Raw genomic sequence first — 19,457 nt, forward strand, 5'->3', positions numbered from 1 at the left:
GGGCATGTACCTTGGTTGCGGGCACATCCCCAGTAGGGGGTGTGCAGGAGGCAGCTGATTGATGTTTCTCTCTCATTGATGTTTCTAACTCTCTCTCCCTCTCCCTTCCTCTCTGTAAAAAATCAATAAGATATATTTTAAAAAAAGAAAAAGAAAAAGGAACTTATGGTGAAGGGAATAGAAGGCATCCAAATGTGATGCCACAGAACTTTCTCTGTTAAGTCAGCCTACACTGTCAGCAACAACGATGAGGAGTGTTTAATTTGATGGCATGCACGAAAACCACTAATTCATAAAAATCAGAGCATCATTAATCACAATTTTTTCTCACCACACTAACACAAACTTGTCCTGTCTTAATCTCCTTACTGATAGTAAAAGTTACATAACCATAGGAAATGTGTTAAGCTGTAAGGCTTATCTGTATTACTGAGTTATAAACCCAGCTTCAAGAAAGCTCTCTGCGGCTCTTTGCAAGACTGGCAAGATGACTGTCCAGCTTTCATGAAGAGTTGGATTCCTGGGAGAAATAAAAAAAATTGACTGTACTGTGATCTCCCATACATCAGAGTTTAGTTTCCGTGGCAAACAAAAATATAAGCATTAAAATATTGATACACTAAATGAAATAAATATGTTACCAAATAGATATATGTAACCAAAGTGGGGTGAAGGGCAACCTTTGGCAGTTGAACTATAAGCTGAGACTTAAGATATAAAAATGTTAAAGTCAGCCCTGGCCGGTGTTACTCAGTGGTTAGAGCATCTTCTGAACACTGAAGAGTCTTGGGTTTGATTCTCAGGTAAAGGCATGATTGTGTTTAAGGTTCCAGCAACTAATCAATGTGTCTCTCTCACATTGACATTTCTCTCTCTCTCCTCTCTCTGTTTTTGTCTTTCCCTCTATCTCTCCCTCTCTTTCTTTCCCCACCCCCTCTCCCACTCCCTCTCCCCCTTCCTCTCTCCCTTCCATTCTCTCTAAAAAAATCAATGGAAAATATCCTCGGGTGAGGATTAACAAAACAAAAACAACACACGTTAAAGTCAATGGGAAACCATTAATCAGTTTTCAAAATTTCAGTTGCTCATGATTTATGAGATGGTTTCCAAGATCTTCACCAATTTGTGACCCTTTTATTGATAACTCGTTATTTAATATCTCTAATCATTCTCTCTTTCCCTTTTGTTGAAAGTAATATTCGAATATGGCCTGCATGGTGAATTATGATCTGCTTTTCTTGATGCACAATACTTTTATTTATGCATCCATTAGCATTATGACAGTCACGTCCTATCGTTGTTTCACATTGAAATTCCCACATGAATTAGGATTAAATTTAGTCTCTCCTATCCTATACTTGTGTAGCTGATTCTTTTTTATCTAAACTTATCATTAATCTATGGATATAGTTTTGAATTTTGAATATTTCATACACTCTCTTAACCACCCCTCCCAGCTTTGTGACATTTGCAGATTTAACGTCTTTTATATCTCCACCCATCATTGAATAGAGCTAGTACTTTGCACTTTAATAGGCCACTAGATATTTCCTTCTAGACTGACAATGTTTTTGAGGATTCAGTCAGTCATCCAAATGCAACCATTAATCGATTCATATTACTCTACCTTATCAGTAAGGATTTAATAAGAGGCTTTACTAACATCAAGATGTATATTATATCTAAGGTATTTTCCTGATTTGTGAGTCTTACATTTTTTAAAAATGATCTTCATGTCCTAGCTGGTTTTGCTCAGTGGATAGAGCTTTGGACTGCGGACTGAAAGGTCCCAGGTTCAATTCCAGTCAAGGGCACATGCTTGGGTTGCAGGCTCAGTTCCTAGTAGGAAGCAAGCAGGAGGCAGCCGATCAATGATACTCTCTCATCATTAATGTTTCTATCTCTCTCTCCCTCTCCCTTCCTCTCTGAAATCAATAAAAATATATTAAATAAGTAAATAATGAAAATCACATTGAGAAAGTTGCTTTCCCATTTCAAAAAAAAAGATCTTCATTTCAGTGACCTGAAACTCCAAATGGCTCATTCAATCATTGCTGCTCTACAAATTTTTAGAAGCTCTTTGAAATTGACATCAGGCTCACCAGTATGGAATTTCTGGATACATGCATTTTGAAAATGAAATATTTGAGGTCATAAGCACTCAGTAGTTGTTTCCTTTTTTCTGCCTTTCTGGTTTTCAGTGGGATAATTCTGACATGTAGTCAGAATTTCATTTTTGGAGCTTTGCATTTTTCTTGGACTACCTTCCATTTTATTCAATTTTAATACTGTTATATCTATTTTCTGAAGGTTTGTAACATCTTCTTGTTTAAAGTCCAGTTATGTATCTCAGTTTGCTAAGCAATCTTGACTATTATGAAATTTTAGATGACATAGTTACTTTCTTCTGAGGTTCTTATCTTCTTTGCTGACTAATTATAGCCAGTATTTGAATTGGGGAAAGCAGTAGTCTTTTTAAATGAATTTATATTTACAGAGAATTTAGAATATTCAAATGTCTTTGTTTTTAGCATAATGAAATTTTATGCTAAAATTCCCATTCTGTAATATATGGTCTCAGACAGTTTTTTAATTAGTGCTAGAAGTCAATATTCAGGATTTTCATCTGGCTATCCCTCTCTGCAGCTTACACAATAATAATACTTCTCTTCATCTCTTGTGTGTTTTTACCCAAGTGCACTTCTCATGCTTATATATATATTCATTCTTGACCTAAACATATATTCTTATATATATACTAGTAGCTCTGTGCAAGAATCCATGCACCTGTAGCTTGCCAGTAGCTCCCTGCCGCCCTCCTGTAGCTCTCTCTGCCCCCCGCCCACACCTCATAGCTTGCTGCCCTGCCCCCTCCTGTAGCCCTTCTCTGCTGGCTTGTAGCTCGCTGCCCCACCCTCCTGCTGATCTGTGATCCGGTAGTTACGTGTTCAGTCATTACGCTTCATGACGTAATGATCATTTGCATGTTACATCTTTATTAAATAGGATACTCATTCACAGTTCATATAGATTTCAAAGCGAGGAAAAGCAAACACACAGATAAAGATGTGATATAATCAATAGAATCACCTAAAGAATGCAGAAGAGCCCTGGCTAGTGTTCTCAGTGGTTAAGAGCATCCGCCTGCAGACCCAAGGACTGAAGGTTCGATTCCTGGTCAAGGGCACATACCTGAGTGGTGGGTTTGCTCCTGTCCCAGTCAGGGTGCATGTGGAAAGCAACCAATCGGTGTGTCTCTCTCACATCAATGTTTCTCTCTCTCTCTCTACCTCCCCCACCCCCACTCCCTCCCTCCCTTCCACTCTATCTAAAAGCAATACAAAAATATCCTTGAGTGAGGATTTTTTAAAAATGCAGAAGAATTGAAGACCTGGAAAACCAGTAACAAAAGGGATAGTGGGAGAAGACACCTTTTTTCTTCAGACATATGGATGAGGGTAAGGACATTCACAAACAGGATTTTGTCAGCAAGGAGGATGGCAGCTTCCATCTGCATTTACTGGCTTAATGTTTGTTCATTATGGTTACTGACTCTCATTTAGATTTCTATAGATTATATATAATATGTGGTATATTAGCACATATCTCTGACATTCACATGTACCTAAAAATGTTGAGAAGAAAATATGCAAAAAATATTTCTTAAAATTAATTGTCAGGAAAGTTTGTGAATAAGTGAACTTTTGTGAGTGATTCATTTTTTAGAAGTTTATTACATTCTAGAACAAGGTTCAAGTTTTTAAACATAGTATACATATACATCGTGGTATGAGAATCTGTTTATTCTAATACCACAATGTATATGTATACAAGTCAGGAAAGTATGTCAATCTATTTGTGTTTGTCTCTTTTAATAACGATTTATATACCATGATTCAGCTTTTTAGAGAATAAGACTTTCTATTAGGATACAGGTAAAATCAAGAAAAAGGTCAAACAGGTGTGTTTTTTATTTAAGCAAGATGAATATCCAGTAATAATAGTAACAATAAGAATACTACTAATAAAAGTAATGATAATATGTTCAATGTATTAGTGTTTATAATGTGCCAGGAACTAGTCTGTTTTATACAATCATTATTTTATTTAATTCTCACAAAAACCCTATGATATGAGTATTAGCTCAGTTTTAGGAAAGAAGAAACTCAGGCCCAGAACATTAGGGCAGCCAGGATGAACAAGAGCTAAGGTTGAATGATAAGTCTGACATTAAGCATATAACTTTAATCAGTTTGCACACTACTTTTAATCTGAGTAACTAATTGAAACAAACCTAATGAATACCTATTGCTTCAATAGCATATGTATTTTAGTCTTCAGATCATTTAACATGTATTAGATACTGTTATTTATTTAAACATTTCCACATTGTAATAAGATTTTTAAAATAAGGATATCAAAGCAAATAAAAATAATTATAGAAAAATAAAATAATACCACAAATGAGCATGAAATTCCTTGTACATGAAATGTATGCTTTAAAATATTGTAAGTTTGCTTGAAGTCTGGTATAAATTTGATTCAGTGCTAACTAGAAACTGGGCAACCTACAAAGGAAGAATATGCTTCCCATGATCCTCTAAAGGTCACTTACATTGTAAGTCACATTTTCCAGAAGACAAAAGCAAAGCAGTAGCTGAGAAGTAATCCTACCTAATAATAGACAAATATGCAAATTGACCGTACCTTCGCTATGCCCGCGATTGGCCAGGAGGCGCGGGGGGGCGGGACTCGGGGTGGCCGATTGGGCCAGCGGGACGCTGAGCTTGCGTCGCCAGCGGCGGCTCGAGCTCAGCATCTGCGCCATGGCTGTGCTGCGGCACAGAAGGGGCCTCTGGGGCAGCGAGCTCACGTCCCAACGCGGACCATCAAAAGCGGGGGAACTGGGTGCCTGTCCGCTCAGGCACCAGGCCTTTCAGAAGCCTTCGCCGCGCCGGAGGCTTCTGAAAGGCCTGGTGCACCAGCAGATAGACACCCAGCTCCCCTGCGATCGAAAGCAAAATTGTGGGAGCTGGGTGCCTGTCCACTCAGGCACCAGGCCTTTCAGAAGCCTCCGCCGCGCTGGAGGCTTCTGAAAGGCCTGGTGCACCAGCTATCGAAAGCAAAAGCGTGGGAGGTGGGTGCCTGTCCGCTCAGGCACCAGGCCTTTCAGAAGCCTCCGCCACGCTGGAGGCTTCTGAAAGGCCTGGTGCACCAGCGGACAGGCACCCAGCTCTCCCGTGATCGAAAGCGAAAGCGTGTAGGGGACCCTACACGTGCATGATTCAATCATGCACTGGGCCTCTAGTCTTGGTATAAAACCAGGATTATACGTCCTCCTTGGTTCATAGAGAGGAGAAACGATGTGTGTAATGTAACAAAGATTTTAGCTGCACTTTTACATTAAATACACTGAGTTTCATAGGTCTAATATTGCTCTCATTATTGACCAGTGGCCACATGCCAAAACATAATGAAAGCAATGTAGAGGCATGGATATGATGTGTCTGGAGATGATGTATGCAACTATCTACACTATAAAAGAGAAAGATGCAAATTGACCATACCTTTGTGACACCCACCAGCCAATCAGGAGTGAGTATGCAAATTAACCCAACAAAGGTGGCAGGTTAATTTGCATATGCCGGCGCCGAGCACTCGGGGGCGGGACGCCTGCGTCGTCACCATGGCGACAATGCAGGCATTCCGCACCACCCCAGAGTCTCCGGGCAGCGTGGGAAGGCGGAAAGGCGGCTCTAGGCCAGAGCGAAGGCGGTGCCTGCAGCCAGGGGAAAGAAGGCCCATTTTTGCATGAATCTTCGTGCACCGGGCCTCTAGTTTCACTATATTGTTTAATTCAAGGAATAATTTGTCTGATCTCTACGTGAGTACTGTCCAATAAAACGTGAGCCACATGTGTAATTTTTTATTTCCTAATAGCCACATTTAAAAGGTAAAAAAAACATGCAAAATTAATTTTAATGACATATTTAACCCAATATATCTAAAATACTATGATTAAGAATATTGCCGAGACCGGTTTGGCTCAGTGGATAGAGCGTCAGCCTGCGGACTGAAAGGTCCCTGGTTCGATTCCAGTCAAGGGCATGTACCTTGGTTGCGGGCACATCCCCAGTGGGGGTTGTGCAGGAGGCAGCTAATCGATGTTTCTCTCTCATCAATGTTTCTAACTCTCTATCCCTCTCTCTTCCTCTCTGTAAAAAATCAATAAAATATATTTTAAAAAAAGAGTATAGCATAACCACATTTCAAATGCTCAATATCCACATGTGGCTGGTAGCTACTGTATTGTCCAGCACAGATCTAAATGAAAACATTAACTACATATCCTTTTGATAATCTACCGTATTTATTATTTCTCTCATCAGCTTGCAATAAGTATTGAGCAGCAGTGAGATCAAAATTATATTCAATGACACATATATGTGTTGTCAACTAAGCACAGCTTTGACAACCCACCAAGCTAGGAGTAGACTTGGCATCCATTTGTGAAAGTTGAATTACTTGATATAGTCATGAGGCTGAACTGAAGACTATCACTTAAACGCCTTTAAATAGGCTTAAGATGTTTTTATGTACATTGACAAAATTCTCTTCAAGCAATAATTTGAAGGATTTTCTAATGTAGTCTAGGTCCTAAAGTTCTATGCAACAGAGAAACATGGCAATACTATTGGCCCAAAATTTAAAAAAAAAAAAGTAGTTAACCATTAATACACAAACTAATGTATTAGGAAAAAAATCTCAATCAAGCATTATCAAACTGTCCCAACTTTTGGTCAGTATTTCTCTGAGTGGTAATTAAGATAAACTGCTTTAAAATATATATCTAGAAAGTTGATATGACTCACTAAGTGGTGATTATTAGCAATAAAATAAATGCAATTATGGTATGTTTTTGAAGATGACAAATTTTGTTTTAGAATAATCTATAGCTCACATCTAATAAAAGGTAGAATGTATGGCCAATTATCTAATAAAGTCATTTTCTAGATCTTTATAATAAAACCACACCATCCAGAAAATTGAATAAAGTGTAGTTATTGCCATCCAGAAAATTGAATAAAGTGTAGTTATTAAAAAGAAAGTATAAGCTTTATATGTACTAATATGGAAAAAGATCACATTTTGTTAAATTTTAAAAATTAAGTTACAATTTATACATAAATAGAAATACAGGAAACAACATTTATTCTGGAAAATGGATTGAGGAGAAGGGGGAACCTAGATTTTTATTAATTTTTAAAATTGAGATGTAATTGGCATTATATTAGTTTCACTTTTTTATAATTTAGAAAAATAAAGATGTATCATTGATATAGAATATAATATCTTGTTTTCTATAACAGATGGGTAAACTTTGAGCTCACACAAACTAATGTATTGAATCACAAGATTGCAAATTAAAAAGTGGCGAAAGTATACCTACTTCTTTTTTACCCCAAAGGAATATTTTATTAACCAAAAGATCATATCTAACAATTCTAACTTTTGTGGAAATTTTAAGGCACAGGTTTGGATTGAACCTTATCTATCTAATGAGTTTGTTCAGTGTGGACCATACTTGATTCCTAGGCATTGAGTTCAAGATTGATGAAAGGCCGCTAAAAGCAAGAAACCACTTCATTTTCTTCAAACAAACTTATCCACATAAGTATGAAGAGGTTGCTAAATGTGGTGAACTACTGCTTCCAATCAAGGATGGAATTTACCTTCCCACCTTAAACAACTAAAACAACAGAAAAAAATATATATAAAACAATGGTTTTCAGATACTGGACAATAGGCAGCACAGAGCAGTCATCCCTAAGAAAAGGGAAACAAGTCCTACAATTGCCCCAACATATTCTCTGGAGAGAATTTATAGGCCAAAGCCCAGGGAAGAGGAATTTAAACAAAATCTAGCAGTTTTCCTGAGTTAAGGAGACAGAGTTTAGGGTTCAGGAAGGTCAAGACAAGGCATGTAGAATTCACATCAGAGCATTGGGGGGGGGGGGAAGGGGGGAGAGAGAGAGAGAAGAGAGAGAGAGAGAAATGGAAATATGCAGCAGGACTTCCCTAAAGGTTATGGTTGACAGTACATGTGTGTGATTAAACCACTGAGGCCACGGAAATAACTAACAGAAGGCAACAGAGCCAAATAAAGTTCATATTTTCACCAGCCAGAGTGGAAACACCTAAGACACAGGGCATTGAGTAGTGTACTCAGAAGTATATTGCCTCAGAAGTGGAGCCAAACTAGAACTAGACCAAAGCTCTTCTGGACACAGAAATATAATGCATAACCAACAGAAAAGTCAGTCAATACAAACAAAGAATTGGCATCAATGCGAGAATTAGTAGACAAGGATATGACAACCACTATTTTAAATATTCTCTGTGTGTTCAAAGAGATAGAGGAAAACATGAGCAAAAGGCAGAGAGAAATGAAAGGATTTTGAAAAAAAAACAAATCTAACTTACAGAATAAAGAATACTATGTCTAAAATGAAAATAGAACACTGATGTGATTAACAGCAGCCAAGAAACTGAAGAAAATATTGTTGAATGTGAAGACATAATAATAGAACAATACAAAATGAAACAGAAAAAGATGGAAAAGGAAAATGAATCAATGAGCTGTAAAACTACAGCGGGAAGGCTGGAGAGGGTTTGGGTGGAGGTTGGGGCGAGGTAAGAGATCAACCGAAGGACTTGTATGCATGCATATGAGCATAACCAATGACGCAAGACACTGGGAGGGGGGTGAGGGCATGTGCCGAGAGGTAGGGGAGGGTGGGGAAAGGTCAAATGGGGAGGGGGGGAAGGAGACACATGTACCACTATTTGTAATACTTAAAATAATCCTCTCTAATAAAATGGTAATATGCAAATTAACCATCACTCAGCTACATAAACCACGCCCACCAGCCAAGCCACGCCCACCAGCCAATCAGGGCGGGTATGTAAGCCTCCACTCAAGCTACAAAGTTTCAATTATAGAAGGTAAACAAATTCAAACAAATGGCGGCAGAATGGAGCTTGAGAGAGCAGGCCAGGGTTGCCAGCGGCAACAGGGGAAGCAAAGCTTTCCGCACACCCTGGCCCGGCTCACCCGCTTAAGGCTACAAAGTTTCAATTGTAGAAGGTGAATTAACTGCCACAAAAATGGCTGCCGCCCCATGCTACAAAGTTTCAATTGTAGAAGGAAAATAAATTCCAGATACCAGGGCCTCCCCTTGGGTTGCCAGGGGGCATGGCCGGCCTGAAAACCACCATAGGCCCCTCGCTCAGGCCGCCCCACACCCCAAGGGAACCCCCACCCTGATCTGGGACACCCTTCAGGGCAAACCAGCTGGCCCCACCTGTGCACCAGGCCTCTATCCTATCTAATAAAAGAGTAATATACAGATTGATCATCACTGCAACACACAATATAGCTGCCCCCATGTGGTCAAAGATCTTGCCCCCATGTGGACACAAGAAGGCTACTACAAGATGGCCAGCAAGAGAGGGCAGTTGGGAGGCACCCGGCCTGCAGGGGAGGACAGTTGTGAGGGACCAGGCCTGCAAGGGAGGGCAGTTGAGAGGGACCAGGCTTGCAAGGGAGGGCAGTTGGAGGTCATCAACCCTGCAGGAGAGGGCAGTTAGGGGTGACCAGGCTGGCAGAGGAGGGAAGTTGGGGGCAAACAGGCTGGCAGGGGAGCAGTTAAGCATCAACCAGGCTGGCAGCGGAGTGGTTAGGGGGTGATCAGGCTGGCAGGCAGAAACAGTTAGGGGCAATCAGGAAGGCTGGCAGGCAATTAGTTGGGAGCCAGCAGTCCTGGATTGTGAGAGGGATGTCCGACTGGCCTAAACGGGCAGTCGGACATCCCTCCAGGAGTCCCAGATTGGAGAGGGTACAGGCTGGGCCGAGGGACAACCCCCCGCCGTGCACGAATTTCGTGCACCGGGCTTCTAGTAAATAAATAAATAAATAAATAAATAAATAAATTAATATCAGCTGCCTAACGTAAGTGTAAATAGCATGGCAGAAAGCGAGTAGAGAGGTGGGTAAACAGAATAAATATTTTACTAATGCAAAAATATTTGGCAGACTTAATGAAATCCCTAATCCAGGAATCATAATAAAGAAGGAGGAGGAAGAAAAAAAAAATAAAGGAGAAGAAGAACATTACCATACCAAGGGACATTACAATCAAATTCCTTAAAACCAATAATAAACAAAACCTTAAAAGTAGCCAAAGGGGAGGAAAACCCTTTGCATAAAAAGGAAGAAAGAAGGACAGCACGTATCTCATCAGAAACAATAGAAGTCGGAAGTTAAAATGTTTTTAATGTACAAGAAAGGGTACGAGTCAGAAATGTGAATTTACACAATGAAATAACACTGAAAATGGGAAATACAGGATGTTCCCCAAAAAATGTATACACACTTTAATAGCTGATAGCTCAGACATTTCTTTTCAGATTTAATGCACTGGAATGAATAATTATTCAAAGTGTGTATACATTTATACCTATATTTATACCTATAATTATATAGGTAATTATATGTATAAATATTTTTTCTTTTAAAATTTCTTTAAAATATGATTAAACAGATTCTCAAAGGGAAAATTATCACAATGATTATGGGTTTTATAACATATATAGAAGTAAAATATCTTACAACATTAGGACAAAGATTGGGGGAGGGATAAAAGCAAGTATTCTTTTATAAGGTTCTTATATCACATGTGAAGTGGTATAATATTATTTGAATGTAGCCTTGATGAGTTAAACATATATATTGTAAACCTTAGAATTTTCACAAAAGAGAAACAAAATCCAAACATAAATAAAAATAAGGCAGGATTTTAAAAAGGATGAATGAACAATGGGATATATAGAAAACAAATAGCAAGGTGGAAAATTTAAATGTGAATATTTTAAAAATCAAATTAAATGTGAATGGTCTAAACATGCCATGTAAAAGAGATTGTTAGAAAGAATAAAAATTATTTGCTCTCCATTAAAAAAAAAAAAACTTTAAAAATAAAGACACAAATAAGTAAAAAGTTGAAGAATGGAAAAATACTATGTCATCACAAATCAAAGGTATGCTGGATTGGTTATATTCATATCAGACAGACAAGATTTTAGAATACAAAATTTTTGCAGGTTTAAGAAACATCCTATCTAATAAAAGAGTAATATGCAAATTGACCATTACTCCACCACACAAGATGGCTGTCCCCATGTGGTCAAAGATGGCTGCCCCCATGTGGACACAAGATGGCCAGCACAAGATGGCCAGCAGAGGAGGGCAGTTGGGAGGGACCAGGCCTGCAAGGGAGGGCAGTTGGGGTGATAAACCCTGCAGGGGAGGGCAGTTAGGGGTGACCAGGCCGGCAGAGGAGGGAAGTTGGGGGCGACCGGGCCTGCAGGGAAGGGCAGTTGGGGGGGACCCAGGCCTCAGGAGAGGGCAGTTGGGGGGGGACCAGGCCTGCAGGCAAGGGCAGTTGGGGGGGACCAGGCCTGCAGGGGAGGGCAGTTAGGGTCAATCAGGCTAGCCGGGGAGCAGTTAGGCATCAATCAGACTGGCAGGGGAGTGGTTAGGGGGTGATCAGGCCGGCAGGCAGAAGCGGTTAGGGGCAATCAGGAAGGCAGGCAGGCGAGCAGTTGGGAGCCAGCAGTCCTGGATTGTGAGAGGGACATCCCTCGAGGGGTCCCAGATTGGAAAGGGTGCAGGCTGGGCTGAGGAACACACACCCCCCTCGTGCACGAATTTCGTGCACCAGGCCTCTAGTTATATTATAATGATGAAGTGGTTAGTTTTTCAAGAAGATATGGTAATCCTAAATACTATGCACCTACTAGCAGTGTCAAAAATATATAAAACAAAACCTAATAGAATTATAGAAGAAACAGACAAATCCACAATTGTAGTCAGAGATTTCAGTAATTAATAGAACACTACCAACTAGTTTGACCTAATTGTCATTTATTGAACACTCCAGCCAACAATAGCAAAGTATACTTTCTTTTTTAGTATATATAGAATATTTGCAAAGATAGACCATACTTTTTACCATAAAACAAAATTCAGAAAATTTAAAAGATTGAAATAATACAAATAGGAAATAATTAAAAATCATTAAGATATTTGAAAAATCCCAAAATATTTGAAAACCAAACAAAAAATCTAAACAAGCTCCTAAGTCAAAGATGTCAGAAGGCAATTAAAAAGGTATTTTGAGCTTAATAAGAATGAAAGCATTGCATGTCAAAATTTGTGGGATGCAGCTAGAAAACGAAACATAGAGGGAATTTTATAGTTTTAAATACTTGTAATAGTAGGAGAATATAAAGGTTTAAAGTCAAATATCTAAACTTGCACCTTAAAAACTTAGAAAAGCAAATTAAACTCAAAATAAGAAATAGTAAAGATCAGTGCAGAAATTATTGAAATGGAAAATATGTAAACATTAGAGAAAATCAATGAAAATCTGGTTCTTTGAGGAGAGCAATAAAATTAATAAACCCCTTGCCAGACTGATCAGAAAAAAAAAGGGGGGGATGGTGAGGGAGAGAGAGACTGGGACACACACACACACACACACACACACACACACACACAGATGTGAAATCACTATTGGTGCTTCATATATTCAAAGAATAATAAGGAAACACTATGAACATCTTAGCCCAGCACCTCTTTCTTAGGGCAAAGCTTCTCTCTAGCTTTGCCTAAACCTGAAGACAGGGCCCCGACAATTATGCTTTATGGCTATTTTTCAAGGAATATAGACTTACCTAAATTAGAAATGTATATCATATTTTAAACTTTAAATAATTTTTACTAGAAATAGAAATGCTGCAACTTCTTTTAATTTTAGGTACATATCAGTTTTTAAGACAGCTGTGAAGGAGGACATGAAAAAATCTAAAACTGCAATGAAAACGATGGGACCACCAAAAGTTGAAGTACCTTCTCCAAAGGATTTCCTGAAGAAGCATTCGAAGGAAAAAGCTGTACCACCGAGTACGTTTTATCACTCTTTTTAATAGTAACAGGAATGTATTGTGTTACAATTCTGAGGGCTAGACCCAAGATCAAGCCGCTGTCAGGGTGGTTTTCATCCAAGGTCTCTCTTCCCTTGTAGGTGGCAGTCTTTTCCTGTCCCTTCACATGGCCTTCCCTCTGAGTGTGTCTCGGATTAGGGCCAACCCTAATGACCTCATTTTAACTTAAGTACCTCTTTAAAGATCCCGTGTCCAAATACAGTCCCAATGTGAGATACTGGAGGTTAGGTCTTCAATGTGTGAATATGGGGAGAACACAATTCAGCCCATAACAAAAGGTAAATCTAGTCCATAGACTTTTAATAATAAGTAGAGGGTGGGGCAAAAGTAGGTTTATAGTTGTGACTACATGAAACACACAGATTATTCTTGTATTATTATTTATTAATGATTATATTATTTATTTATATTACAACTGTAAACCTACTTTGCCCCACCCTGTATTGATTTTTTTAATAAATGATAAAAGTTACATAAGTTCATAAAATGCTCCAACAATGCAGAAATAAATAGTCAAAGTCCCTAGTAACTGTGATGGGGTTAAGATTTGAGTAAGGTTTTTCAAGAGAGTTGTTGCCTTTGGCCCTTAGGGGGAAAAAGTAATTATTTTACATTTTAATATTTTTACAAGCCATTTTGATGTGGCTCTGTCAAAAAAGATGAGTTGGTTTGATCAGGTTGAAGAGCCTATGTAAAAATGGACAGTTTCACCTGCTGCTAATGAAGAGAATTTGGTATAGAGAAATAAAATAAATGTGCATAACAGTTATTTTAGGTGAGCTGCAACCAGGGAGGAGTGAATAGGAAACTTCAATTATATCGGTAATGTTTTATTTGTTAAGCTGTATGTTAGGTACCTTATATTAATAGTAGTTTTAGTGGGGGGGAAAATAGATTCTTGGACTTTTTAGTACATCAAGTTGTTTTTTTTATTTATGTGGTGATTTTACAGTAACTTTCCTCTGAAGAAACAATTATTCATAATACTGACAATACTCATAAAAAAGTTTTAAAGTTTGAACTTTTTTCAATGGGAAAGCTGAACTTTTGTAGTTGAAATCTTTATAAGAAAATATTTTCACAATAGCTAGTTAAAATAGTTAGCTAACATATTTGGGGTGCTTATCTTCTTCCCTTAGACTTTTATACTGTTCTTCAAAATATTAAGTTGCACTTAATTTTTACACTTATGATAACTGATATTTTATCTTGAACATTTGAACATATTGTAATGAAACTTCAATATACTAGTGGTAATATATCTAGATGTTATAGATAGCACTAAGTAGCAATGTTTATAGTTTAATATTAACAAGGAAATGCTGTATTTAACAGAAAAAAAGTTTGATCGGTTTGAGACCAAAAAGCCTCCTGTGCCATTGAGGACTGATCATCCAGTCATGGGCGTACAGAGTGGAAAAAATTTTATCAATACAAACGCAGCCGATGTCATTATGGGAGTGGCTAAAAAGCCTAAACCAATTTACGTTGACAAAAGAACTGGAGACAAGCATGATCTTGAAAATTCTGGACTAGTTCCAAAGTACATCAATAAAAAGGTAACTTTGTGATATATTAATTTTAGACCTGAGATTCAAATAATTTAAATATAATGTTCATAATAATTGTCCATATTATCAGTAATAGTGCTCTCACTGGACAAGTTATCTAGGTTACCAGTTCTCATTCTCCTGAAATCTGTGTGTGGTGCAAATCTTGAAACAAATACCATATAGTTCAGTAGAGGAAAACTATTTTTCTTTAATTTTAATTTTTAATATATTTAATAATTATAACAAACATTCTCTAAAATATATTAATTTTAGGTGGACACTCATTAAAAGCACAGTCATTACTATAAATCTAAAAGGAATAACATTTCAGAAGAGCCTAAGATTTAGTCATTAGGTTTCAGTGTCTTGTAGCGGGAATGAGAGAAATGAAGAATAAAACAACTTTAGAGCCATCCATCCTATTAGAGTAGTGTAGCTAATTCACATTTTTATTTCAACTTGAATGTATTCATTTGCTTTTAGTTTGAAGTAAAGCAGACCTTGAAAGTACTGGACAGTAATCTAGTCCTTTAGGGACCTTCATTTCTATTTGAAAAGGCACTAATCAGATGAACATATAATTTCATTGGTGAAAATTATAGAAGCTTGGGTTTAATTGTTTAAATATAGACTATCTTTAAAATTAAAAAAGCTTACCAAAAAATACCTTATACAAAACCTATTTTACTTTGTATACTTCCTATATAATAAAAGCCTAATATGCAAATAAACCAAATGGTGGAACGACTGGTAGGTGGGGGGCGGGGCTGGTGAGCAGGTGGCGCCAGGCCAGCCAAGGTGGGTGCCAGCAGGCAGAGAGAGGGGACGGTGATCAGGAAGTGGCGGTGACCGGCGGTGGCAGAGGGGTGATTGGGGGGGCGGGCAAAGCTGGCTGCTCACCTGCCGGTGCTGTCCCATCCCCCCTGCCCCTCCCAATTGGCCTGTGGGTCACCTCCCGCAGAGGGAGGCCAGACTGCTCCTACAGGGAGCAGGCCTAAGCTGCAGTTGGACATCCCCCGAGGGCTCCTGGTCTGTGAGAGGGTGCAGGCCAGGCTGAGAGACCACCCCCCCCAGTGTACAAATTTTCGTGCACCGGCCCTCTAGTATAGAGCATAAAGGTACTTGAAACACACATGATAATATAAGTGAAAAACACACATGGCAAATATGAGTGCAAAACCCTAAAGAATAATAATCCTATATAATAAAAAGGTAATATGCAAATCAACCGAATGGTGGAACCACCAGTCGCTATGATGCACACTGACCACCAGAGGGCAGACGCTCAATCCAGGAGCTGCCCCCTGGTGGTCAGTGCGCTCCCCCTAGCGCTGCTCAGCCAGAAGTTAGGCTCATGGCTCACAGCTCATGGCTGGTGAGCACAGCGGCGGTGGCGGCAGCACTAAGGATGTCTGACTGACAGCTTAGGCCCACTCCCCATGGGGAGCAGAGCGGGCCTAAGCCATCAGTTGGACATCCCTCGAGGGCTCCCAGACTACGAAAGGGTGCTGGCCAGGCTGAGGGACCCCCCTGAGTGCATGAATCTCATGCACTGGGCCACTAGACTATATATATAAAAGGCTAATATGCTAAGTGTCCCTCCCACTGTCTGACCAGTTGCTATGACATGCACTGACCACCAGGGGGCAAATGCTCAATGCAGGAGCTGCCAAGCTGCAGTGACTTGGCAGTGGTGGTTCTCAGGTGATGCACCCCGAAACCAGAGAGAAAGGAGCCCAATTCTTCACGGGGCCACACAATTCCACCTTCGGCCGTGGGTTATGTTGTTGCTAAGGCACTATAAACCCCAAATCTGGTTTACTGCACACTTGCATTTGCATTCCATATCCTGTAGGACAGCAACTTTGCAGAGTGCCCTCTCGTACTTCACGACCCCTCAGGGGATGTCGAAGAGCTGGTTTCAGCCCAATTCCCACAGGCCATGCCGAGGGACCCCACCTGCTGAAAGGACCCTGCTCATTCTGCAGACACCAGGAAGGGACCATGGGAGGTTGGCTCCAGGTTGTGTCCAGCCCATCTCCCCCAGTCCCGCCCCACCGGCCACCTTCTAATTAATTTCCTTTCAATGTGCATGAATCTGTGCACCGGGTCACTAGTACATAATAATAAAGTGTGGCAAAAAAAGAAAGAAGGAAGAAAGGAAGAGAAAAAAGAGAAACAAAATTGTGTTGATGTATAAGGGGCTTGTGTTGAGGTAATCCAGTGATCTACCATGAGAAGTCCTATTCACAATCAAACAGGAACCTCAAGGCTGTTGTCAGAGGACACTGCTTGTTCCCTGAGAAATTGTCACGCCGTAGGCTAAGGGACCTTTGGAAGATGTTAGCAGGAATTTAGGAGTTAATAGCACGTGCCAATTAAGTTATTTTAGGCTTCTCCGGATACTTCCTCCTTCTGTGGCCCCTGGAGGCTGCACATAGCCCTTGTCCCATGGGGTATGGAAAAGCAGAAATTTCACTCTCCTGGCCCTTCAAAGCTATTTCCAGTCCATTATTTCTCCACCATCACGTAAAAACCCTTCTCCTTTGATAGCCATACCACCAATTGCCATATAGTCTGCCCCTCCTTCTGGCGGCCTTCTGCTTAAGTTGTCCACTTCAGTGTATTTTCTGCCTTGAACAGAAAATTGGAAGTAAAAATACATTACAGAGACAGAAAAATATTAAGTATGTCTACCTGTGCTTGTTTACCAAGCCATACAAACACCACAATATTATTGTCCCCTTGTTGTTGCTGGCTGAGCAATCAGGGCTCATGACGTACTTACTCAACTTACTTTTCACTTATCAGTTATGTTTTTAAAAAATCTATTATTGGTGTCAATTTACTTGCCACTTATCAGTTGTGTTTTTAAAAAAATCTATTATTAGTGAGTGAGGTCATAAGTCCTTTTTAAGGGCAAGGTCATTTGTAAAAAGTGAGTAAATCTCATGTTTTAGTTCCAAATAAAATATTTGCCCATTTGTGCCATGAGGCATGGATGATTGCCTGAGGTACATAGCAATACTAGTAAAGGGATCATTTCAAGTTTTACCTCTGCCACTTACTTAACTCTATGATCTTAAATAAGTTATTAATTTATCACAGGGTTAGAGTGAGGATTAAGTGATATAAAATATATTAAGCAGTTGACATAAGACCTGGCCATTAATAAAAATTCAGCAAAGAGTAGATATTATAATATATGCAATTATTATTATCATAGTATGCATTATTCTTCAATGATCCAACACATAGGAATATTTCAGATCACTGAAGCTTTTAGCTATTTGTGAGATAGTTGATTTTCCTAAAATGTATCATATGATTCCCTTTATTAAACAGAGTATGCCAAATATAATTTAATCTTTTGATGGCACAAAATCATTATTATGATCCTAAGTAATTGTACTGAGCTATAATGAGGTGTTTCCCTCAGTGTTTTCTGGAATGGATTAGACTGTTTACCATTTCATTAACTAATAAGAATACTGTGCTCTTAGAGTTTATTTGTAGAATGCTTTGCAACTTTCCAGAACACATTCACAACTAGGATTTCTATCCCTTGTTCAGGCCGAATTGGTTGGATTATGCTGTGGTAACAACTCCCACATTTCAGTAACTAAAAGCAACTAAGTTTTATAGTTTGCTTGTGCCACATGTCCATTGAGGGTTGTTGGAAGCTCTGCTTCTTGTCCTCATTTCACAACCCAGGCAACCCCAAACATCTCCCATCACTATTCCAGACAGAAAAAGAACATTAAGTCATCCATTAATTCTTAAAGCTTCTACCCAAAAGGTACAGAGGTCACTTCCACTCACATTGGGCAAGTCAGGTAACATGACTATGTCTTACTTCAAAGGGAGCAGGAAAGTGTTGTCCTACCAAGTGCCCAAAGGGAGAAAAACCAGAATATTTCTGAATAGTTTTAATGACTATCATCTCTCTCAACAACTGTTTCCTGAGAGAGGTCTTTCCTGATTTTGTTATTTATCTAAAATAGCTACTATTCTTTCTTTCCCCTTATTAACTTTTATTTTACCTTGGAATATATCATAATAATCTGGCCACTCAGTATATATATACTAGAGGCCCGGTGCATGAAATTTGTGCACGGAGGGGGGTTGTCCCTCAGCCCAGCCTGTACCCTCTCCAATCTGGGACCCCTCAAGGGATGTCCGACTACCCGTTTAGGCCCGATCCCTAGGACATCCCTCTCACAATCCAGGACTGCTGGCTCCCAACTGCTTGCCTGCCTGCCTTCCTGATTGCCCCTAACCGCTTCTGCCTGCCAGCCTGATCACCCCCTAACCACTCTGCTGCCAGCCTGTTTGCCCCCAACTTCCCTCCTCTGCCGGCCTGGTTACCCCTAACTGCCCTCTCCTGCAGGGTTGATCACCTCCAACTGCCCTCCCTTGCAGGCCTGGTCCTTCTCAACTGCCCTCCCTTGCAGGCCGGGTGCCTCCCAACTGCCCTCTCCTGCTGGCCATCTTGTGGTGGCCATCTTGTGTCCACATGGGGGCAGGATCTTTACCACATGGGGGCAGTTATATTGTGTGTTGCAGTGATGATCAATCTGCATAGTACTCTTTTATTAGATAGGATAGAGGCCTGGTACAGGGATGGGGGCCAGCTGGTTTGCCCTGAAGGTTGTCCCTGATCAGGGTGGGGTTCCCTTGGGGCATGGGGCGGCCTGAGCGAGGGGCCTGTGGTGGTTTGCAGGCGGGCCACGCCCCCTGGCAACGCAAGCGGAGGCCCTGGTATCTGGAATTTATTTTCCTTCTACAATTGAAACTTTGTAGCCTGGAGCAGAGCCAAGCCTGGGGCTCCCTCCG

At 39.9% G+C, this 19,457-nt stretch overlaps 1 protein-coding gene across 1 annotated transcript in view; it reads left to right on the plus strand.

The window, feature by feature from the left end:
• The window catches only part of ENKUR (enkurin, TRPC channel interacting protein), a 31,539-nt gene that overhangs the window by 2,133 nt on the left and 9,949 nt on the right, over nt 1–19,457 (plus strand). The window contains exons 2-3 of the mRNA XM_079772725.1: nt 12,882–13,027; nt 14,404–14,627. Of these exons, the coding sequence (XP_079628851.1) occupies nt 12,882–13,027; nt 14,404–14,627 (370 nt within the window). The remainder of the gene's footprint in view (nt 1–12,881; nt 13,028–14,403; nt 14,628–19,457) is intronic.

Source organism: Cnephaeus nilssonii, assembly GCF_951640355.1.
Source record: "Cnephaeus nilssonii genome assembly, chromosome: 1".
NCBI lineage: Eukaryota > Metazoa > Chordata > Mammalia > Chiroptera > Vespertilionidae > Cnephaeus > Cnephaeus nilssonii.